Source organism: Sapajus apella, unplaced genomic scaffold (assembly GCF_009761245.1).
Source record: "Sapajus apella isolate SASKATOON/1434 unplaced genomic scaffold, GSC_monkey_1.0 scaffold24, whole genome shotgun sequence".
NCBI lineage: Eukaryota > Metazoa > Chordata > Mammalia > Primates > Cebidae > Sapajus > Sapajus apella.
This window is the reverse complement of record NW_022436964.1, coordinates 9228314-9252811: the sequence shown is the minus strand read 5'-3', so window position 1 is coordinate 9252811 and position 24498 is coordinate 9228314. Positions and strand designations below refer to the sequence as shown.

The following is a 24498-nucleotide window of genomic DNA, read 5'->3' as shown; positions in this document are numbered from 1 at the left end:
CCAGCCTGGGTAATGGAGTGAGACTGTGTCTCAAAAACTAAATAAATAAATGCAGTAATAAACTACATTTACTCTAGAGTATTCACAGATTCTGAATTCCACTAATTTTTTGTGCCCCCCTTCCCCTTTCTCCAGTGCTCAGCACAATTCATGGCACATGCTAGGTGCTCAAAACAGATGTGTCGAATCAGTCAAATAACGAATAAAATAACATACCCTTCTGCACATGTTTTAGTTCTTCTGTCTATTTCTTCATCTATAATGTGGGGATAATGTTATTTTGTGTGTTTGTTTTCAAGATGAAATAATATAGCATACCTTATACAATGTGTAAAATGTCAAATGCTATGCTCAGAGGTACAAGTGGAATTTTAAGTCTGCAGTTATGTTTCAGATAAAAAAAAATCAGTACCAAAAGCTATAGGTGGGATGAGTTAATTAATCTCAAACACATTTAACTAACAGGAAGAAAGAAATAGGGCATGGTAGGAGGAGAGAAAGAAGGACAGTTAGGGATATAGTGAATACTCTTAAAGTGAGTTGAATTATTTCGTACAAGGTAATTTTTCTTGTCACAATAAATCACTCTGTACCCCACCCCCGCTCCAAGAAGGCAGGGAGGTTGTAAAGGAGAAGCGAGAGGAGGGTTAATTTGGGCTCCCTCCTGCCTGCTGCAGCAGAGTAATGAAGGTGACGCGGCCACATATTTCATCTGAACTTCCTCTGTGGTCTTTTTTATATTAAAGTCTTTCACTGCTACAGGACTGTGCTTGGAAAAGTTGGAAAACTTTTCCCTTGGTGGAGGAAAAGACGCCCTCGTCAGAAGCAATCCAACAAATGAATGGAGTTATTCCCTTGGCCCAACATCTCCATCCACTAGTATACCAGGTATTCACAGAAACATGTTTCTTCACTTCCAAGGCCGGAATTTTACTCTCCCGTGGCGTTGCCTAGTATCGGATGCGCAGATTTCGAAAGAGAGCAGGCAACGGACTTGGCTTTGGAGCCACGGTGGTTGGCTTTTCTAGGAGTCGATGCGACTTACTATCCTATGTGGTAGCTTCTCCCGGGAGCAGAATGTGTAAAATAAACAGTTGCTGAAAAGCATGAAGAATTAACGAAGTGAAAATCTCGGGTTATTTGTTCGGTAATTGACACGCAAGTGACCTCCTTAAATGCCTAGTTGTTTAAGGACATTTAGAGCGAGGATGAATGAATCTTCAGGGTGCTTAACTCGCACCGGCGTGTAAATGTCTTTAGTCTTTCGGGAAGTGGCGATACGTTCAGACAAATCCAGCAGGGAGATGAAAAAGGAGGGTAAAACCAGGGCCTCGGAGCTCTCTTCCCAGCGCTGTGGAAAGACTTGCCTTTGCTGCCCGGAACCCTGGAGGTTACAGCTGGGAGAACCCGGAGGCGCTAGGACCTGGTGGGCGCCCTGGCTGCGGCCGCTTTCAGGAGGGCGGAGGAGGCAGAGGAGGAGGGGGATGTGGGAAAGGAGGGGTGTTAAGGGGGGCGGGGGAAGTCATTTATGCAGAGCAGGCGCTGCTGCCATTGCCACTCAGAATCCCCGCGCGCTGGTCGGAGCCGGAGGGAGCGCAGGGAGCTAGCAAGCGAGCGCTCGGAGCCTGGGCCAGCAGAGGGGGCGCCCGGTCGCTGCCTGCACCGCTCTCACTGGCTGTCTCCGCCGCGCTCGGGGGCCCCGGGAGGAACGAGAGCGAGTCGGAGAGTCCGGGAGCCGAGCCGGGCGAAGCCCAACTGCGGAGGGCGCCCGCCCCACTCAGCCGCCTCCTGAGCCCGAGCCGGGGAGCATCGCCGAGCGCTCCGCGGGCCGGAGAGCTGGGAGCACAGGTCCCCGCGGCCCCAGGGATGGTCTAGGAGGCGGCGCGAGGCTCGCTGCTCTGCTCCCTGCCGGGGCTAGCCGCCTCCTACCGATCGCCCGGGGCTGCGAGCTGCGGCGGCCAGGGGCTGCGCGCCGGGCGGCCCAGGCCGGAGAAGTTAGTTGTGCGCGCCCTTAGTGCGCTGAGCCAGCCAGCCAGCGAGCTAGGGAGCAGCGAGGCGCCGGGACTATGGGCTGGGGGAGCCGCTGCTGCTGCCCAGGACGCCTGGACCTGCTGTGCGTGCTGGCGCTGCTCGGGGGCTGCCTGCTCCCCGTGTGCAGGACGCGCGTCTACACCAACCACTGGGCAGTCAAAATCGCCGGGGGCTTCTCGGAAGCCGACCGCATCGCCAGCAAGTACGGATTCATCAACATAGGACAGGTAATGAACTACAGGCTGGCCCAGCCCTAGGCCCTGAAGCCAGTGGGGGCTTCTTGTCCCCTCTGCGTGGAACCCCCTCCCCCTCTTCCAGATGTGCTCTAGCAGCTGTTGCCCTAACTCTTGGGCGATGCTCTGTCTCCCGCGCGCGCGCGGACACACACGCGCACACACACACAGACACCCCAAAGTTGCCGGGTCCGTGTTTTGTTTACTTGTCTTTTGCAAGCCATGCGGGACTGGTAGGGTCTTGGGAAAAATCCAGAGTGCCCCCGTGGTGTTTTCAGAGACGGCTGGACCTTTTGACCCGAAAAGTCGAGTAACACTAGAAATCCGAGGCAAAGTCTCAGAGGGTGATCGTGGGGAGAGGGGGATATGAGGTCTTTTGGGGGATAGGGGGTGAGCGCGCCTCTGATGCCGGCGGGAGGGAAAGGCTTTCCTGCTCCGACCTGAATTTAGCCCAGAAAGAAGTTTCCTCTTCTTGGGTGAGAGAACCGCTGGCGCTGGAGACGCCGGAGGCGCGGGGACTGGAGCTGGAACGGAGGAGAAAGGAGGGGAGGGAAGAGGGGGCGGGACCCTGTGTAAGCGCAGATTTAGGGGAGACCTCTAGGCTTCTTCGCCTTAAGCGAGGTCTGCGCGGGGGCTCCCGGAAGGGAGTTGGAGTGAGGAGGTGGGAAACTTCCGAAACCTGCTGGCTGGGTTCCGCTCCGGGAAAACAAGGAGTTTTACCCCGGGATGGAAGGTGCCAGGCCGGGAGGCTGCGCTGTGGGGCGAGAGTTGGGCAGGCAGCAGGGGTGCGGGGTTTTTGCGGGGTGCCACTTGCGGGGTTTTGGCAGAGCTTCGCTGCTAGGGAGAAATGCCAATAAACTAAGGTGATGCTATGAGGATGATTGGAAGCGTAACGGATTTGGAAGTACTCCGGGTTCAGTGGTCTTGGCTTCCTAGTTCTCTTCCCCCCACACCCCTGCGAGAAATGGGGGTAGAGAGGGCTATGAAAGTGGGTCCCAGAAAGAACCCCCCCACACACAGACACACATACACACCGCAAGTATCTTTGGGGCTGGCTGTAGGAGCGGGCCCTGGCTGGGCTCTGGCGAGAATCCGCTGGAATGGGAGGTGATGGATGGCGCCTTTCCAGCAGGCGCGCTTTGGGGACTGCCCGGGGTGCACGCACCGCACCCCGCGTGCTCTGCCAGGGGGAAGGGAGAGGGAGGTGCTGGCTGGTGCCAGTGGAGTGGTAGAGTACGGACAGTTTCTGAGGCCACTGCGTTACACGCCCAGGAACCCGGGGACACCCCCTACTCTCCCCGCTGCCTGGGGAATGCAGTGCCTGGAGAGGAGGCAGAGCTGCTGTCGCTGCATCTAGAAGGAGCTGGGGAGCGCGGGAGTGTTCCGAGGAGCAGGAGCACAAGATCTTGCTCTTTGCCCGCCCAGAGGGAGGACTCATTCCAGAGAAGCCAGCCCTGTGGAGAACTGAGACTAGGGCAAGGGGCACGGTTTGTATTCCCTCCCGCCCCTGGAAGTGAGGAAGTAAGGGAAGCCAGCCAGATTTTGTTGCTTGAGTGCCTGTCATCTGCGGAACATTTCCATTCTAAAGGCTTGTTGGGATTCTACTGGCTTCTTTTTCTCTGGAAGAAAACACCGAGTCCGTTCAGATCTTGTTACATGAACTTAAAGTTGGGCGCTGCCTATGCCCTGAAAGTAGCTGGTAGTATTAATCATCTCGGGTTCTGCTAACACCGAACATCTCACACCTGCCAGACATTTTTGGAAGAATAGATTCTTGAACATACCCTTCTTTCTTAATCTCAGAACAACCTTGTTTGGCAAATGTCACCTCACACACAGGAGATTAGGAAACTGAGACCAGCTGGACAGTGGCAAAGCCATGATTCAGATCTGGGACACTGACTATTGCAAGCCCACTCCCCCTTGGATCCTGCCTTTAGGGAACCCTTCTATCCTATGGGTGAAGGAGGAAGTAAGTAAAATCTCCATTTCCTTGAATTCTGATTTTCCAGTAGACTAGAAGCAAATATCTGGTCTCAATTCACAGATATTTAGTTGAAACAAACCTAGATTTCTTGACTTGAAGAACAAGGGCAGAAACAGCTGTTACCTCTCTGAATTAAATGAGCAGAACTGATATATTACAGAATCTGGCATAGTGAGATGGGAGAAATTGTCACCCAACCCGTTTTTGAACAAGCCAACCTTGCAATGTCCTGCAACCTCTGCCTGACTTTTTACAAAAGGCCTTATGATGAAGATTTGTGACTTTGCATTAAAAAAGTAGCACTAAGAAAGTTTACATACAAATAACACCAAAGATGATTTACTGTGGTTTTTACAGCGCTGATGAGGACATTTAGTGCTTATAGGGATTACAGAGGACCCCTTAAACCAGTGTAAAAAGATCAGCTATTCTACAGTGGAGAGCATTTCCTCTGTAGATCAAAGGAGCTTAAGCCTATGCTAAGTCTTCGGGGTGCTAAATTGAGTTCACACGTGCAATATCATTGCACTGTAAGGGCCAAATGTATTCCTTATTCATCCTTTACTGCTCTGACCTTTCAACACTTTAGACATCCTTTTGTTTTTCTTTTTCCATCAGTAAAGCAGCTGTGGATCAGTTGAGGGCAGTAACTAATTTGCAAATGTCTCTGGAATGTTCTGTTTTTTACCCATTTGGGCTTGGGGTCTCACCTTATATGTTGCAAATTGGAACTGAAACTTGTTATTATTTCTGAAGCCATTTAGTAATCTGGTCACATTTTTAATATCTTCAGTATGATATTCTAGGTGAATAATGTAGTGAATTTTCACCACAGTAAAGGTACGGTTTGACCATTTACTCAGCATATCAGTGTAATGTTTTGTGTAGCATCTTATCCTTTAAAAGTCTCCAGAGGTAACATTTCTGGCTTGGGATTTCTATGGAGAAGAATAGTTGTGCCTCTTCTGTTCGTAAAAGATGGGATGTGCAGAGTAACACAAGAAGCCAACAAACAAGCAAAAAGGATGTGCTTGACTTCCAGAAGGGAACACAAATGAGGATTTTCTTGCCTTTATTTATAGCGCTAGCATATGTTTTCACAAAATGTTTATATTTTGTGAATGACTGTGCCTTGAAATCCTGCAATAATAATACTTAAAATAATCATTGTTAGTTGTGGTCATGTTAGCTTATATTATATTTTGGTTGGTTTCAGAGTCAGAGTCAGAATGCCCTGCTTTTCTTCCCTACAAGTTCTGACTACAAGCCCTCTTAGTATCTAGTTAGAAGAGCACCTTCTGAGCTGCCCGGGAGTAGGAGGTGTGGATGCCTATTGACCTGCACAGGAATGGAGCAAGAGGCCTTTGTCCTCCCTCACTAATCATGTGCTCTGACCCTTTGAGCTAACAATCTACTGGTTAGAGAATTGAAATGATGTAAAGGAATAAGACCTGACATATTGTTAATTGTGGACCTCCATTTAGACTAAATCTACAAAGAAGAATTAATGCCTGGTTATTAGAATTCAGGGAGAAGGTTCCCTGTGAACAAACAGATTGTTTGCAATGTGCAATAGCTTTATTTATCCTTCTGTGGGTTGCTTATAATCCTTGATTCCAGCCTGAGTTTACCAGTAGCAAAGCCCCTTCCCCAAACCATGTAACAATTTGAGTAACACCTCTAAAGGATAAAACTGGATGCAAGCCATACTGACTGGGGAAATATTTTACCTAGAGCCCCCCTGTTGACAGCATGTGGACTTGGAAACTCTGGAGAGGCCACTTTCAAGGCTGTGAAAGCAGGAAAGTCACTGAACTTAATGGAGCCTCTGTTCCTTCATCTGTAAAATGATAAATCTCTAGATAATAGAGTGAGTTAACTATGCATTGCTCAGCACATAGTTAGGCTTGCAGCGAAAGGTTTGTTTAATCTGAATCTGAGGAGAAAGGTCAAAATAAATGAGATCCAAAGTTTTAGATACGGAGAAAGGAAGACATTTTTAAAATGGAGATGCAAAATGTGAAGATCAGGAAAATAAATTTTTGAAAATTGAATTGCAAGAGCTATATCGTAGTTTTGTAAGCAGGGAAAATGATTTTCCTTTTCAACAAGCAATTTAAAATATTAATAGTTTAAAAATAGTTTTATGTTAGATTCTAAACAATTAGGATTGCTTTCCCATGGGAGGGCCCTCTTCCCTCATTGATCCTTGTTGTAGACCATGAAAGGCTATAGGATCAGCATACTGCAGATGGACGAAAGGGAGGAAAAATACCTGAGCAATTTTGTTAAATTATGTTTGCATTTACATTCTGTTTTTCATTCTGAATGTAGTTTGCATGAATAAAGCTAGAAGAAACATTTTCCAAGTAGGTAGGAAGAGATCCATGAGCGGAAGAACTTTGTTTAGAGATGTCCTGAACACCTCCCACCCTGCTGATTAATTTTGAGCTGTGAATACTATAGGATGCTTGAAAGGTTGATTCACAGTGGGCAGTGAATTCTGGGTGCTTATGGAGAGTACTGGAAATAGGGGATGTGGTTAGTCTGATGGATTGTGTGGGAGTGGATTGTGCTTGCCTAATAAATTCTTAGGCATTTTGTAAACAGGAAAGTTAATTGGTGCTGTAGTCCCAGGTTGATCTCTGGATGATACATCTGGCTTTGCACGGGGCAGCTCTTTATGCCCAAAAACCTTAGCCCTGACCCCTGCCAGCCACTCTCATATGCATGTATATATATTTTTGAGACGGCGTCTCTGTCACCCATGCTGGACTGCAGTGGCGCAATCTCAGCTCACTGCAATATCTGCCTCCCAGGTTCAAGCGATTCTTCTGCCTCAGCCTCCCTAGTAGCTAGGACTATGGGCACACGCCACCACACCTGGCTAATTTTTGTATTTTTATTTGAGACGGGGTTTCACCATGTTACCCAGGCTAGTCTTGAACACCTGACCTTGTGATCTGCCCGCCTTGGCCTCCCAAAGTGCTGTGATTACAGGCGTGAGCCACCACACCCAGCCACATATTTCTTATGATGAGGCCAATGAAGGAATAGTAGGGGAACCTTTGCAGGAAAAAGCAATTTAGGGTGCGTGGCCTGATGATGGTGAGTCGTTGCATTAACCTCGTAGATAAGGAATGGCTTGTATGTGGTCATTGGGGATTTTGGGGGTCTATTTGAAGTGAAAAACTGCATTTTTGTAAGCCTAAAGGCAGCTGACTTTGCCTTATCACTGTCTTTCATGGGCTTATATCCAGAGATCCTAACCTTAAAGGTCAGCCGGAGAAACAGGGTAGTATGCTGGGAAAATTTTCAGCAATGTCTGACTCTTTGGCTGAGAGAGGGAGTCCTGACCCAGAAATATCCCCTGGGCAGGGAGGAGTATTTGTGTTGTCGGTTCAAGTTATGTGAAGCAGTGTCTGGTTTTCACCAAGGCTAAAGTATCTCCAGGCATCGCTCTGCATTGAGACTTCATTATTCATTTAATTCAGGTTGTAATCAATGACAAAAAAGCTGACTTTAGCTTCCTGGCTGGTAAAAATAAATGATTATAGACATTCATCCATGCTAGAATACATTCTCTCACACACACACACACACACACACACCCCTAGACTTATATATAATATATACACAGATATGTATGTGTGTAATATATGTATATATACATAGCATATATATGTCAATTTTTATTTTTACCAGAGTACAATTTTCACATAGTTTAGAGTAAAATAACACATGTAGTGTTCTCCTTAGTTTCAACGGATTATCTATCTCTACATCTAAGAGTACCAAGAAGGAACAATCAATGCCAATAAATTCTCGAATTTGAGTTCATCCTGGGAGTAAAATTAGATGGGAAAGAAAACAAGACTAAGAGCCAGGTTTGAGTGAAAATCCAGGGTCTTTACTTTTATCAACCAACCTGACCCTCTGTTCCTCATTTTTCAAATAGGGAACCATAATACCTACCCCATCCATCTCATAGGGTTGCTGTGAACATCAGGTGCCCTAGGAGTAAAGATGAGTGTGTATATAGCTCAAATAAGGCATACGGAGCGTTAGACGATCTTTAAAGACACCGAAGAGATGCAGAGGCACTCAAAGGAAAACAACAGCATGCAGTGACTTTCCAGATTCTTGCGATTGTCCGTGGGGATATAATGGGGACTGAAAGGAAGACGAGTAAGTGGTGTGCCTGATTCTCAGGATGATGTGATAGCTATGCTTTTCCTCTAGGAGCCATGGAGACAAGGCTGGGGCGGGGGCAACTGACAAGAAAATCAGCCAGCTAAGGCTCCCATCTCCTGTTGGATAGCCCTTGTTTATAAGACATATACAAATACGAAGGTGGCAAGATTTTCTTTCTTTTTCTTTTTTTTAAGGTGGAGTCTTGCTTTGTGGCCCAGGCTTGAATGCGGTAGTGTTGCTATCTCAGCTCGCTACAACTGCTGCCTCCCAGGCACAAGCGGTTCTCCTATCTGAGCCTCCGGAGGAGCTGGGATTACAGGCATGTGCTACCATGCCTGACTAATTTTAGTATTTGTAGTAGAGATGGGGTTTCACCATGTTGACCAGGCTGGTCTCGAACTCCTGACCTCAAGTGATCCGCCTGCCTTGGCCTCCCAAAGTGCTGGGATTACAAGCGTGAGCCATCGGGCTCAGGCAAAATTTTCTGTTTAAAGTATCAAAACATAGTCTTTTAGTTTGACTCCAGTGTGATCTGTGTAGAAGACTAGTGGGAAGTAAAACTGAAACATAATAGGCACATGAGGAACAGAGATGGACTCTTTCAGGTGCAAGTGTCAAAAATCAACCTCATACTGCTTAAGCAAAATGAACAAGCAAGCAGATAAGCAGACTGGGCATTTGTTGGTTTAAACAGATACACATGCATTTACGTGCATTTCTGAAAGCAGAAGCTAAACCCATTTTGTAGTCAGACTTTACCTGATCTGCACTTTCTTCATCGCAAAACCTGCCCTGACCTCAGCTGACATTAATTAGGCCATTAATTTATTTCATTGCAGAAGTATGAATGAGCTTGATTGTGGGGACGTTGCCCTTGATCCATGGAGAGGTATAGGTAATACTCGAGTATGTGCCTCATTGTGTTTTTCTCACCTGATAAAATTCTGAATTCCGAAACATTTTTAAATCCAAGTGTTTCAAAAATAATGATTGTGGGCCTGTCCAGCTGAAAAGCCAGAGGTAGTGCTAATGTCAACTATTTCTCCTTTTCCCTCAAAGGTGCTTTCCAGAAAGCAGCAAATCATGTGCTTCTTAGTACCTTTCTTATCCAGTATTGAAATTAACCCCTGAAAAAGACTCCTCATTGGGTGGGGTCATATCCCCACATGTGGGCCAAAAATCACTTTGTCTAGGAGGGTAGCAATATTTTGATGGGTGAGCTTGGGTCCCATGTCCTCCTTTGAAGGGAGATGTTGACCTTTGATGAGCAGTCCGCCAGTTGGGTAGGCACGCGTCCCCAAAGGAAAGTGGGCTGCTGTTACTAGAATGAGAAAAGAGATATGGGCTAAGGAAGAAACCCACTAGAGATCAGGTTTTGTAAGCTCTAAATTCCTAGACTAGAGAGTTTCAATATTATCATTTAGGATAAGTTTATATTGAAGATCCCTGAGAAGGAGAGACAGCAGCCCACTGATTCTACAACATGAGTCTACCACGTAACATATAGATCAGAAAACGTTCTCTTTTCTCGAGGAGTTAGAACCTCTTCACCCGTAACTATCATTTAGTAAGACAAATAATAATGGACTTCTGGGTAGTGTAGGGTGGTTCAGTCATGCCTTGGGAGAGTCTGCTGGTAGCAGTGTGCACGATGAACTGAATGCAGAATGGCAGAGTGGTGATTGTGTTGGCAACAATTATTGACAGTGAAAACAGGAGCCGTGACAATGGAAAGATTTGGGAGTTCTTATAGAGGATGATTCAGTAGGGCTGGGTAACTAAATGGAAGTAGGGGATGAGGAGGAGGGAGAATGTGAAGAGAGCTGCAAAGTGTTAGCCTAGGGACCAGGAGAATGGTGGACTGCTTTGTAGAATGAAGACAGTCTGCAGGATCATTTTTGAGAACAAAAGGATAGGCCCAGCATTAGTTTTCTTTTAGATTTATTTGTATTATATATATTTAAGGTATACAACATATTTTGATATATACATATACAATGAAATGATTGTTACAGGTAAGCAAATCTACATATTTATCATCTTCCACAGTTACCCGTTCTTTTTGTGGTAATCTGTGTGCTAGGCTCTTAGCAACTTTTCAGTAAACAATACAGTATTACTATGTTGTATATCCCTAGCACTCCTGCCACACATTCCATCTCTAGACAAATTCATCCTACATAACTCTGAGTTTGTACCCTTTGACCTTCATCTCCCTCCTCCCCCTCCTCACTCCTGGTAGTCACTGTTTTACTGTTTATATGTAGTCAACACTTTCCCCTGCCAGATTCCACATATAAGTGGGATCATCAACATTCTTTTTGTTGGAAGATAGAAGGACATGCAGATAGCAATGTCTAGTAGGTGGAAGAACATTTAGTTTGGAGTAAAATTGGCACTCATCAACCTTAGTGTAAAGGAAGCTTTGTGGAAGGGCTTAGCATTGTTAAGAGACGAAGCATGAAGGGAGGGGAACTGAGAAGAGAAGGCAGACAGAAGAATGTCTCTACTTAGGAAGCAAGGGAGAATGGGAGTAGATGAAAGAGCCGGGGAGGCCAGGAAGATGCAGAGAGCCATGGGAAGAAAGGGTACCTCCTTTGGATGGTGTTCAGTAGGAAGAAGTGCTATAGAAAGAATCCAGGAGGATGTGTGTTAAGTGATAAGACGGCTTCCAGTGCTCTTAGCGCCAGTGCTTGATTGGGTAGTGGAGTGGAGGTCGGCTTGTGGGGCAGGAGAAACGGAGTACAACAGTTTTTCATTGCCTGTTGGCTCCTACCGACCTGCTGGCCTCCATTGCCTCCCTTCATCTCTTTCTAGCCAACGTGCTGAAGTAGTTAGGATCGTAGGTTTAGAATTAAAAGGGTTTCAAACCTAATACTCCTCGTTCCTAGCTGGGGACCCTAGATAAATGTCTTAAGCTCTCTGTTCCTCAGTTTCTTCATGTGTGAAAAGGATGTAATAACAAGAGTGGTCCCCCATACAGTCATTGTGAGGATGAGTTAAAAGTAGCTAGAATAGTGCCTGGCACACACATACTCAGTAAATGAGTTATTATATCTTGTTTAAAATTTTTTTGGCCGGGTACAGTGACTCATGCCTATAATCCCAGCACTTTGGGAGGCTGAGGCAGACAAATCACTTGAGGCCAGGAGTTTGAGACCAGCCTGGGTAAAATGGTGAAACCCCATGTCTACTAAAAATACAAAATTAGCCAGCTGTGGTGGCACACAGCTGTAATGCAGCTACCTGGGAGGCTGAGGTGGGAGAGTTGCTTGAGCCTGGGAGGCCAAAGCAGCAGTGAGCCGGGATCACGGGGGCAGCAGTGAGCCGGGATCACGGGGGCAACAGTGAGCCTAGTGCCACCGTACTCCAGCCTGGGTGACAGAGCAAGACTCTGTCTCAAAAAAAAAAAAAAATTTTTTTTTTCACCCTGCAGTAAATCAGTTCACCCCATTAATTATTTTTCACCTCCCCATTCAGTCTCAAACGTGTCCAAGTTGAGAAAAGATACAGTCACCCCAATTGTATGTGAATTTGTGTATGTGTGTAATTACACATCTATCCTTCCACTAGCTGGTGAGCTTTTTGAGAGGGCAGTGCCTCATTCATGATTGTATCCCCAGCACCTAGAACAGTGTGTGGCACAGGAGAAACACAATGGGCACACGGGCAGGGGGCATACAGGGCGTAAGTAAAGAGGAATAAAAAATCTGTCTGGAAAGGAAGAGGAATGTTGGTGCCTCAGACTAAAGAGGAAGGAAGGGTGAGTGGCCAGTCAGAGGAGTTCTGCTGAGGAGAAAAGGAAGTGTAGAGTGGCCTCAATCTCAGTCTCTTAAAAGGATTATAAATCATTCTACTATCAAGACATATGGCCTGTAATCCCAGCACTTTGGGAGGCCGAGGTGGGTGGATCACGAGATCAAGAGATCGAGACCATCCTGGTCAACATGGTGAAACCCTGTCTCTACTAAAAATACAAAAAATCAGCTGGGCATGTTGGCGCGTACCTGTAACTACTCAGCTACTCAGGAGGCTGAGGCAGGAGAATTGCCTGAACCCAGGAGGCGGAGGTTGTGGTGAGCCGAGATTGTGCCATTGCACCATCCAGCCTGGGTAACGAGCGAAACTCCGTCTCAAAAAAAAAAAAAAAGACATATGAACACATATGTTTATTGCAGCACTATTTACAATAGCAAAGACTTGGAACCAACCCAAATGCCCATCAGTGATAGACTGGATAAAATAATGTGGCACATATACACCGTGGAATACTATGCAGCCATAAAAAGAATGAGTTCATGTCCTTTGCAGGGACATGGACGAAGCTGGAAGTCATCATTCTCAGCAAAGTAACACAGGAACAGAAAACCAAATACCACATGTTCTCACTCATAAGTGGAAGTTGAACAATGGGAACACATGAACACAGGGAGGGGAACATCACACACCAGGGCCTGTCAGGGGGTGGAGGGCTAGGGGATGGATAACATTAGGACAAATACCTAATGCATGCGGGGCTTAAAGCCTAGATGACGGGTTGATGGGTGCAACAAACCACCATGGCACATGTATACCTGTGTAACAATCCTGCACATTCTACACATATATCCCAGAACTTAAAAGTAAAAAAAAAAAAAAAAAAAAAAAAAGATGAAGACCACCTGTGGCAAGTTGAGGTGGGGAGGGGGGCGACTGGGTGAAATGGATGTTTGGATACTTCAGTATTTTGGAAGACTTTTAGGAAATGGTGATAACAGTCAATGAATGATGACTATATAAAAATGTGCCCAATAGCAATGAGGTTATTTGCTGCTTGTCCTTAGCCATTGCACAGCGACTAGTGATTAAATGAGTGAGTGAAGAAGAAACGAACCAGTCTGTATTGGTTTGTGCCTTTCTCACTAATGCTTAGGAGCCTGAGATTAGAAAAGGACGAAACAGGCCATGCACACTGGCTCACACTTGTAATCCCAGCACTTTGGGAAGCCAAAACGGGTGGATCACCTGAGGTCAGGAGTTCGAGACCAGCCTGGCCAACATGGTGAAACCCTGTCTCTACTAAAAATAGAAAAATTAGCTGGGCCTGATAGCCAGTGCTTGTAATTCTAGCTACTCAGGAGGCTGAGGCAGGATAATCACTTGAACCCAGGAGGCAGAGGTTGCAGTGAGCCAAGATTGCACTACTGCATTCCAGCCTGGTGACAGAGCAAGACTCCATCTTAAAAAAAAAAAAAGAAAGAAAAGTACAAAACAAGGAGTTTGAATGCACCAGAGTAAGAGAGAAGGAGAAAGACTCTGGGAAACTAGGAGGCAAACAGTTCTTGAATGTGAAAGGTGCGACCTCTGAAGTGGTTGACCACAGGCTGTGAGGAAGGTAGTGGGGCCAAAATAGGACTATTGGACCAAAGGAATTGGCTGCCTGTAGGGGCTTTATGAACAAAAGAAAAGTGGATGGCTATTTTGATAAGAGTGGCAGAAGCAGAAAAATGAGAACCATCCCAGAGTATTTTAATTTTTTTGTAAGCTATTAGCTAGAGTTGTTCTGCTCAATGATAACGTCCAGGGTATGGAGATGCAGGGGAGATGACCAGACAGAGAACAGGCGAAGGCTAATGGGTTGAAAGAGTCAAGAAAGAGGCTAGGGTATTTGAGGGGTTATCAGTGTGTAGAAGAAGAGGATTCCAAGTAATTTGTGCTGAGGTATCCACTGAGCAGATAAACATGAAGCTTACCCCGCATTTCATTCTCTTTGGATGAATGTAGGTATTATCTCTGCTTTACACATCTGTGTGCTATTATTGGCACTGCAGGTCCCATACCAACTTAAGGGATAAAGACAGACACATGGGTGATTGCTTTCAACTCCCAAATGCACCTTCCCATATTTGGTTTAAAAACTGAAGGTTGCGTTGAACACTGAATATAGAGGGAACAGTGGAAACAGAGAATGTAAAACCAGGACATAATATTTAAGGATGATTTTTAAAATGGTCTACACGAGCTCACGTTTTAGGTTGACTTTAAGCTTAGGCTGTCACGTAGTCTACTTTCCATCTCAGTATTATAACAGATAATTATAACTGTAACTTATTCACATGTCATGTATTCTGCCCTTTATAAACATATTTTACATAGTACATTAAAGCTGTGTTCCGAACATGCATTTCATGTATTCTTAGCCTAAACTTTACCACCTTACAGGAATACAGATATATTTTTAAATATGAGTCTTTAAAATTATTTATAGATTGCTCTATCCCATATAACATTTTTAGATTATTCTATATAATAATCTTGTTTACATTTGTATGACAATCTGATTGCTAATTTAGGTTAGCATCACAAAAGAAGTATTAAGTTTCTATTTCAATTTTCTGTGCATTATCTAAGAGGTTAATTCTATCCTGGGAAAATTAGATTTTGGATACCATGCCAGCATTGAACCTAGTTAAGATTTATTAAAAGCAAGTCTTTCCTTGTTGCCTTTCCCAGTATGACAAAGTGTTTGTATTCTCTCTCTGTGTGTGTGTGTGTGTGTCTGTGTGTGTGTATGTGTGTGTGCGTGTGTGTGTGTGTGTATGTATATATATATATATATATATATATATTTCAAATAAGTACTTTAGGGATGATATTTTTGTAATAAGTACTTAAGATCTGGTATTTTTCTATACTGAGAAGCTCTTACAGCTGTAAAAATACACCAGATCTCTGCATATCCATGTTCCCATGCTTGCACCTTGTTTTCTCTGGTGGGAGTTCCTCAACCAAAATAAAGCTGGGTAGTCTGAATACAGAGCAGGGAAGAGAGATCATCCCAGGGCCTTTAATTTTGTGAGCAAATATCCATAATGTAAATTTAGAAAGATACTGCTTACTCATCCTGTGCCTATTCTAGTTTCATTTAACTAATATGTTTGTGTGTCGGGCGGGAACCTCATTCATCAATTTCAAAGTTTCTCAAGAGAAAACAAAATTGTAGGCCACTTAGGATTTATTACAGGCTAGCTTCCAGCAAAACCTTTTTTCTTCATGTTTAACTATGGGGCATCTTTCTATTTGGTGCTCATAGACCAATTTACCAAATGCTGCATTCTTTGACTCATCACAGGATGATGTCATTGCTTCTGGGCTGGTTGGACAATGCTGGGAACCAGTAAAGGAAACTCAAAGCTGAAAACAGGTGACTTGAGTCACCCTTCTAGATCCAGCCCTGCCATGAATTTGTCACATTTATGAGCCAGCCACAGGTTTCCTTTGTCATAGAAGATTAATTCTATTTATTGTTTTATTTAAAAAATCATTATTGAGGGACACTGTCAAGAAAGCAAAAGGACAACCCACAGAATGGGAGCAAATATTTGCAAATCGTGTCTAAGGAGGACTTGCATCCAAAATATATAATGAATTCTCACTCTCAATAATAAAAGACCAGCTGCCCAATTAAAAACGGGCACAAACGATCTGAGTAGACATTTTTCCAAAGCATATATGCAAATGGCCAAGAAGCACATCTAAAGATATTTAACATCATCAGTCACCAGGGAAATGTAAGTCAAAACCTCAGTAAGCTGCTGGTTTACACTCACTAGGATGGCTATAATAAAAAAGATCGTTCCCATTGTAAACTCTGCAGTTTACAATGGGAATGTGCTAATAGGAATGTAAAGCTGTGAGACCACTTTGGAAAATTGTCTGACAGTTCCTCAAAAGGTGAAACACACAGCTACTGTATGACCTAGCAGTTCACTCCTAAATATATACCCAACAGAAGTGAAAACATATGTCCACACAAAATCTTGTAGATAAATGTTCACGGTAGTAATATTCACAATAGCCAAAATGTAGAAACAGCCCAACTGTCTATCACCGGATAAATGGATAAACAATGGATAAATGGATAAACAATGGATAAATAGATAAAATATAGTGTATTCATATTAATATCATGAAATATTTTTTCACAATGGAAATGAAGTTCTGATACATGCTACAACGTGGATGAACCTTGAAAACATTATGCTAAGTGAAAGGAAGCAGTCAGAAAAGGCCACATACTGTATCATTCTGTTTATAGGAAATGTCCAGATTTAGCAGAGGTCTATAGAGACAGAGGTAGATTAGTGGTTGTGTAAGGCTGGAAGTGTTGGTGGGAAATGGGGAGTGGCTGCTAATAGGTATGAGATTTCTTGGGAGGTGATGAAATGTTCTAAAATTGATTGTTGACCAGGCTCACTGGCTCTTGCCTGTAATCCCAACACTTCGGGAAGCCAAAGTGGGAGAATCGCTTGAGGCTAGAAGTTCAAGACCAGCCTGGGCAGTAAAGTGAGACCCTCTGTTCTCTACATAAAAAAAAAAAAAAAATTAGCAGGACATGGTAGCCTGTAGTCCCAGGTACTTGACAAGCTGAGGCAGAAATATGGCTTGAGCCCAAGAATTTTGAGGTTGCAGTGAGCTGTAATTATGCCACTGCATTCCAGCCTGGATGACAGCAAGACTCTGTAATAATAATAATAAAATTGATTATGGTGATTTTTGTACAACTTTGTGAACATGCTAAAAACAGTTTAATACTCTACTTGAAAGCAGGTGTCCCTAACCCCCAGGCTGTGGACTGATACGGTCCGTGGCCTGGTAGGAACCAGGTTGATCAGCAGGAAGTAAGTGGCAGGTGAGCTGTTCCACCTCCTGTCAGATCAGTGGGGGTGTTAGATTCTCATAGGAGCGCAAACTCTACTGTGAACTGTGCATGTGAGGGATCTAGGTTGCATGCTCCTTGTGAGAATCTAACTAATGCCTGATGATCTGAAGTGGAACAGTTCCATCCCCAAACCATCGCCCCCTCCGCTGTGTGTGGAAAAATTGTCTTCCAGGAAACTGGTCCCTGGTGCCAAAAAGGTTGGGGACCACTGCTTTAAATGCGTGAACTGCTTGGTATGTGAATTATATCTCAATACAGCTGTTAAATAGTTATTGGGTACCTATTTTATTAGCCATTCTACTAGACACAATACAACCACATTTGTCTGCTCACATGGTGCTTGTATCATAGTGGGAGGAGATAAGTCATAAGCCAGTAATGACATGAGTAAAATAATTTCAAATGATGATAGGTGCTGTTGGAAAGCAACATGTTAGACTAAAGGGTGACCAAGGGTGAGAGAACTCCTTTCGTTGGTCAGGGAGACTCACAGAGGAAGAAACACTTGAGCAGATACCTAATTTTAAGAAAGCACCAACTACATTGTAGTCTGGAGTTGGACAAGGTCTTTGTAAAGGAGATAGCAAATGCAAAGGCCTCTGAGGAAGAGAAGGCCAGGCAGGGTAAATGGAGACTAGTTAACAAGGAAGAAGAGGTGGAGCTTGGGATTGGAGAGGATGATTGTAAGGCTTAATTTTGGTGATGTCATTTCCCTGTTCAGAAGCCACCAGTAGTTCCCATTTGCCTATCACATTGCAATGGATTCCTTCTCTGGGCTTTTAAAGGCCTGTACCTACTTGTCCTGAAATATTTTTTCCATCATTTCTCCTGCTCTTTACCTTAATAAAACTAGACTGACCTTCCCATTGTTCCCCAGATATTTCGCTCAATGCTTTCCTGCTGCTGTGTCAGTCTTTCCGCCTGGGTTATTCTCCTGATCTGTTGCTCCTCTGGAAATTTAATCTATTCTTGAAGACACCTCTCGAATGTCACCTCTTGTCTATGGCCATACTAGGCTGAATGCACCCTGTCTCATCAAATATCACTTCTTTACCTACATTTTGCTTTGGAAGTATAGGTAAACTATAGGTATAGGTAAAATAGCTCTGATTTTTAACTTGATTGACTTGCATAATAGCTTGCTCAAAATTCTCTTAGGGGATTAAATATAGTTTTCCGTTATGTTTTTCTTCTACGGGGATTTAATTATTACTCTGTAGCGTATAGCATAGTGTCTCACTCTTTATACATAGTCATTAAATATTGGTTGAATTCTAAAGTATTTTGCAGATGTGGAATGTACATACAATGTAAAATAAATATGAACATTGGAGAAAAATTACAAAAAAATTCTATACAGTCAAGAATGAAATCAATAGTGCATTGTATATTCTATAAAGGGGTATGGTAAAAAGCAGTGGTCTAGCATTGATGAATCATTTGCGTGTGGATTCAGAAGTCCAGGCTTACTGGGAAATAGCCTAGCCCTTAACTTTTAGCAGGGTCATTCTTCTGATTTTGACTTCTATGAGCATTCCTGGTGTGAGAGTCAGAGTTCACAGTGTGACAGCATCCACTCTGAGAGCCAAATCCCAGATTATCCTACGACTGTGATTGCTTCTCTGTGGATCTTGGTGAACCCTAAGAACCCTTCTGGCTGTGACCATCTCCCTGGGGTGGCAGTGAAAGTCTTTTGTCTATTGGAGCAGTGGGCAGAACAGCACAGAGTTCCCTAACGAAGGAAGTGGTCAGTAGTAAGAAACAACTTCTAATCACGGGCAAATTTTACTGTGTATGTAGAAGCAGTAGAAGTGGCAAAAACAAGCAGGTTTGGCGCATATGAAAGGTCCTACGGTTCTGTATCAAATAAGTTGTAGACTCCTGTCACGGTCAGAGGCTCATGGCAGGGCCTAGCTGGATTGGCCTTTTAATCACCAAACACTGAAGTTAAATCTGGAGAGGAGGAGGAATTGCAGACTCTAGAACAAACAGACATAAATTAAGCCCTGCAGCTCAGTCCTTAAGGAGGGGCTTCAGAGACATCCTTGGAGATAGGAAACAAACTCAGGACAAATAGAACAAATATTTATTGGGCGTTAACTCCCTTTAATGATAAAAGGAACATTCTCTTGGTTGAGTGACATGGCCAGAAGCCAATCTCTCAATAGAGATGAATCTCCCCATTTGACCTCTTTTCTTTTATCAGATCCAAGCCGCAAATGTCCAGGCCTTCAGGCTTGGGCAGATAGAGGGAAAGGTGAGTTCTATTTTCTAGGTCAAATAAAGGAGCAATGGAAAAGCTGAGCATTTTCATGGGATGTATGGTTTGAGAGTAGAGCTATTCCTTCCTCACAATTGTGATAGACCTACTGTAAGTAAGGCCTTTGTCACTCTCATTTGGATTATTGTGCAAGTCTTACCCTGTCCCCACTGTCTCTCCCTTTCCTTTGGTCAAAAAGACTTGACTTCTTCCTCTTCCTTTTTCTTCTCTTTTCTTCCTCTTCCTTTTTTTATGTTTTCGACATCATTCAACCTGACTATTTTGCCATTCTGTGCACATGAACTGGTGTGTCCTGCTTTTCTGACTCTACTCATGTCATGCTTACTGCCTGGACATCTACATGTCCAGATCTCGCTGTGTTTTACAAAGCCCTTCTCAGATGTCATTTCCTCAAATGAAACTTCCTGTGGCTACAACCTCTTTTGTTTAAACTCTCATTGAACCTTGTATACTTCTTTTTATTGGCATTTGGCATTTTCAACTTACATACAATCTATCTATCTATCTGTCTGTCTATCTATCTGATTTTCTCTCCTCTGCTAGCTAATAATCCCCTTAAACATAGGATTTCTTGGCTGGGTGCAGTGGCTCATGCCTGAATCCTAGCAATTTGGGAGGTTGAGGCGGGCCGATCATCTGACGTCAGGAGTTCTAGACCAGCCTGGCCAACATAGTGAAACCCCATCTCTACTAAAAGTACAAAAATTAGCCAGGCATGGTGGTGTGCACCTGTAGTCCCAGCTACTCTGGGAGGCTGAGGCAGGAGGATCGCTGGAACCCAGGAGGCGGAGATTGCAGTGAGCCAAGATCATGCCACCCAGCTTGGGTGACAGAGCAAGACTCCATCTCCAAAGAAAAAAAAATAAACAAGATAGGATTTCTGTGTGGTTCACCTTTGTCTCAGCTGGCACCTAGAAGAGTTTTCTGCAGTTAAAACGCCCTCAGAAACATATTCTAAAATGGATAAATGGCAGTGGGCAAAGCCAGGCAGAGAGTAAATAAATCCTGCAGCAGTTGTTAGTACTTTCACTGTGTCTGGTTCTCTCCCTTGGCTGTGTTATAAGATTGAATTTCCCTATATGTGGTGTTGAGCATGTCCAGGTGACTTCTGTTGGCCAGGGAAATGTGAGCAGAAGTGACACGTGTCCCTGCATTCACAGTCAGTGAGTGATTTGTGGTGAGTGCATCTGCCCTGTGATTGGCAAAGCTCCAGATGGTGGATGCTTCATTAGTCTTGGTCCTTGAGGGATGTGATGAGCAGCATTCCCAGCCCAATGCACAATAGACAAATAACACGAACTAGAAATAAACCTTTTTTTTTTGTTTTGTTTTAAGTCACTGAGATTCATGGGATCAGTTCATTACAGTGGAACCTAGTCCATCCCGACAAACACGAAAGACCAAGCTCAATAGTTTTGTACTTAGGCTCGCAGGCAGTGTAGACTAAGATACACGATTGAAGGAAAGAAAAAGATTGTGATACTCTGGATAAGAACCCTGTGATGTAATAGGATGACCTTAGTGATCTCCAGCATACGTTCTGCTGATTATTAAATTAGTAATTATGTATATCCAAAAATACCAGAAGCCACTTATTAGGTATTTCCAAATGTGTATATAGGATTCTGTTTAGAGATTTGCGTTTCCTGAAAGAAACCCTAAAGGTCCTAGAGCTTAATTGCCCTCAGAGTTGCTCCTTTGTCCTCCCATTACATATTGGCCTTGCCAGTTCTTTGGATGAGACATTCTGTGAGTTCAGATAGACCTGTTAATCACTGGTAAGCCTCGTTAGAAAATTCAGAGTTTGTTTTTTTTTCTCTTTCCAGGAAGACAAAAACTTAATATGTTGAAGGTTGTCTTTTATTCTTCCCCATCAGTTGAAAATAATGTTAATTTTTTACTTCAAAAAATCATTTAATAGAGAATTCTCGTTCTGTTTGCTAATAGCACTGGCTCGTGCCTTCGCTGAGGGCCACATTGTGCTTCCAGAATTATGACACCCACTGCTACAGAATCCACTTCAATTTGCCTCTCCATTCCAAAGGACATTATGCTTTAGTTGTGAGAGAACTGGCTTCCCAAACATGTGGGTATCTGTTCACTCACAGATTTATGTGATGTGGACACAGTGGGGAACATCTGAGATTTAAAATGTGATGGCCTGAATTTCCAACTGTTGAAATGAATCCAAAGCAGCAGATTTTTGTTCTTTGGCAAGACAGAATTGAAGCAACATGCAGTGATTTGGTCTGCCGATCTGCGATCTGTTAAAAATCTGAATAGCTTAAAAACGGGAGAGTAAAGTCTGCATAATGTGAAAAATATTCTAAAGGTCACATGGTTGTAAAGTCTTAGGCAAGCTAGGCATCATGAAACTGTAACTATTTTGAAGTAATTGATACATTGCATGTGAACATATAGTTTTTTGTTTTTTGTTTTGCTAAGACATTCTATTGCCAAAGAAGTTAAAATCTTATTTTGTTCCATGTAATTCTGAAAAGGCAGAGTTTGTAGAGAACCCAGGAAGTCTTTCTCCCACTTTCTAGTCTCTCGCCTTTGGAGCTCCTGGCTGGCATTTACTCATTTCTTTCACTTGTGAGTTTTCTCTTTGCCATCGTCCTGTCCTTCAACATTCATTGCAGATATTCTAGAATGCCCACACTATGCTGAGCACTGTACTAAGCCCTGAAGACGCAGCGGTGCACAATGATCCCTACATTCTTGGAACTTAAGGGCTCATCAGAGGAGTTCATCAACTTGCTTTGACATAAATCACCTGATCCCTACATTCTTGGAAGTTAAGTGCTCATCAGAGGAGTTTATCAACTTGCTTCGAAATAAATCACCTGAAACTCAGTGGCTTAACACCGCACATTGTTTCTGAAGCTGTGAGTTGACTGGTAGGTTCTTTAGCTGATTGCTGGGTCACCTGGGGCCTGGCTGGGCTAGGATGGCCTCACATATCTGGTGGTTGGTGCTGGTTGCTGGTGCTGGCTTGGGTTATGGGGAGTGGTGGGGTACCTGGCCATTGTGTTTCATTATTCAGCCAGCTAGGTATCTTCCCATGGTGACAAGAAGGTATCCCAGCAGCTAGAAAGAGGTAACCTCAATATACAAAATGCTTTTTCAGTTTCTGCCTGTCTTAATATGCCATAGGTCAAACCAAGTAATATGACCAAGCCTAGCTTCAAAAGGCAGAGATATATATTTCATCCCTTGATAGAGTTGCATGGAATTTGTGGTCATATTTTGAAATTTATCAAAGTGATTGGTAATAATCAAATGAGCAAGAAACAAAAGGTATGTCAGATAGTGGTAAGTGCTATGGATAGAGAACAGGAAAGGAGAAAAAAAAAAGAACAACAAAAAAGCAGTGAAGAGGGGAACAGAGACTGGAAAAAATTTTTTCAATCGTAAACAGGCTTAGGAAGTCTTCATGGAGAAGGTAGCATGAGCAAATACGTGGAAAAAGGTAAGAGAAAGAAATGAGCCTTTCAGATGCCTGAAGGAAGCACATTCTGGTTGAGGGAACAGCTGGTGTGAAGGCCGTGGACGGGAGAGAACCTACTATGTTGGAGGCATGCCAAGAAGCCCAGTGATGCTGAGTGAGCAAGAGTGTGGTAGAAGATGGGCTGGAGAGGCAACGGGAGTGGGTCAGAGAGATGGGTTAGATTTTGAAGGTTGGTGCTTTTCACACTTTCATGTTCACCTGGGGATCCTGTTTAAATGTGGATTCTGGTTTAGTAGATCTGAGATGGGGCTGAAGGGTCTGCATTTCTAACAAGCTCTCAGCTGTTACCGCTGCTACTACTGCTGCTTGCGGTCCTGAGACAATGCTTTGAGGAGGAAGCCTGTAGATCTTTGCAGACCTGCATGCATTGTCAGTACTTTGGATTTTCTCTGAGCGAGGAGGGAAGCCATTAGACAGCTTTGAGCAGACATGTGACCCGTTCTTTACTACGTGATGGCAGAAGGTAATTGTTGAGAATGTGTAAATAGATACACATAGTCTAAGGAATGACTTCAGTCTGTAGAGAACATTGTCTGTTTAGCTTGCCTTAGCTTCAGTCATCTGAATATCGTTTCCGCTACAGAAAGTTTTTTCCTCTGCTCTTTTGGTAAATGACAAAGGGACCTAGCTCTCGACACCTCCCTACCCCGCTCTCATATCAGATCCTTTCTAGAATGAACCTGCGCTGTCTCCTTGCAGTCGCTCAAGCCCTGAGTTTTTGGAACTCTTCTTACTTAACCTTCTCTTTCCCTGAGCCTTGGCTCCTTGACTCAGGTGTCTCTCAATCCTGGCTACTTGTTTCAAACAACTAGGAGCCTTTAGAGACAACTTCAGAGAGCCCAGTTAATTGGGTTTGGGTGGGGTCTTAAATATGCAGCCAGGATTCAGAACAAGGACGGGACATGTTGCTTCCTCACCACCTGGTATGCTGGCTGTTCCCACAGAGCTTGGAGCTTCTCTTTCCCAGAGGAGTCCACTGTCCCTCCACTCTGGTCTCAGCCTTTTCTCTTTTCATTACCATCAAAGCACGTGAATCTTTTCTTATTTTCAACCCTATTGCATTTTGATGCGTCGGTAGTCAGATTTTGCTTAATTACAATGATTTGCACTTGAGGTAGGGGATGATCGACGCTACGTAGCTACAAATATGTGAGTATTTAAATATTTGTTGATGTTTGGTGTCACGTATTTGTGCTTTTGCTTTTTAAATGTAATTGATTCTGTAGAAGCCTTGTCCACATAACAAATCTTTAAGTAAACTTCAGGGTCTTACCCAGGGGATACTGGGAACATGGGCTGGTGGAAGATTATTTGGCTTCAGGCTGCATACTTATGAGATACCTTCCAATGAGTTTTTAGATACAGTTTTGTGCCCTGTCTGGATTGAAATAGCGTTCATTTAAAAACTTTCATCTCACGTCTCATTACCACATCTCACTGCTTCTAGTACACCAAAAGCTAATACACAGTGTGCATTCCAGAACTATCTGGTGAATAGTATAGCTGTATTTGGAGGTTACATGTAAATATTGAAATTAAATAAGCTACATATTTTGGCAT

General features: G+C 43.8%; 1 protein-coding gene across 7 annotated transcripts in view; it reads left to right on the top strand.

Annotated features, from left to right (window-relative positions):
• The first annotated feature begins 1489 nt into the window (after positions 1-1489).
• Positions 1490-24498, top strand: part of PCSK5 (proprotein convertase subtilisin/kexin type 5) — a 463699-nt gene continuing 440690 nt past the window's right edge. For all 7 annotated transcript variants that reach the window (XR_004272619.1, XR_004272620.1, XM_032290888.1 and 4 more), the window contains exon 1: positions 1490-2258. Coding sequence is in view for 5 of the 7 variants with exons in the window: in XM_032290888.1 (XP_032146779.1) it covers positions 2067-2258 (192 nt within the window). In the remaining 2 variants the exon portion in view is untranslated. The remainder of the gene's footprint in view (positions 2259-24498) is intronic.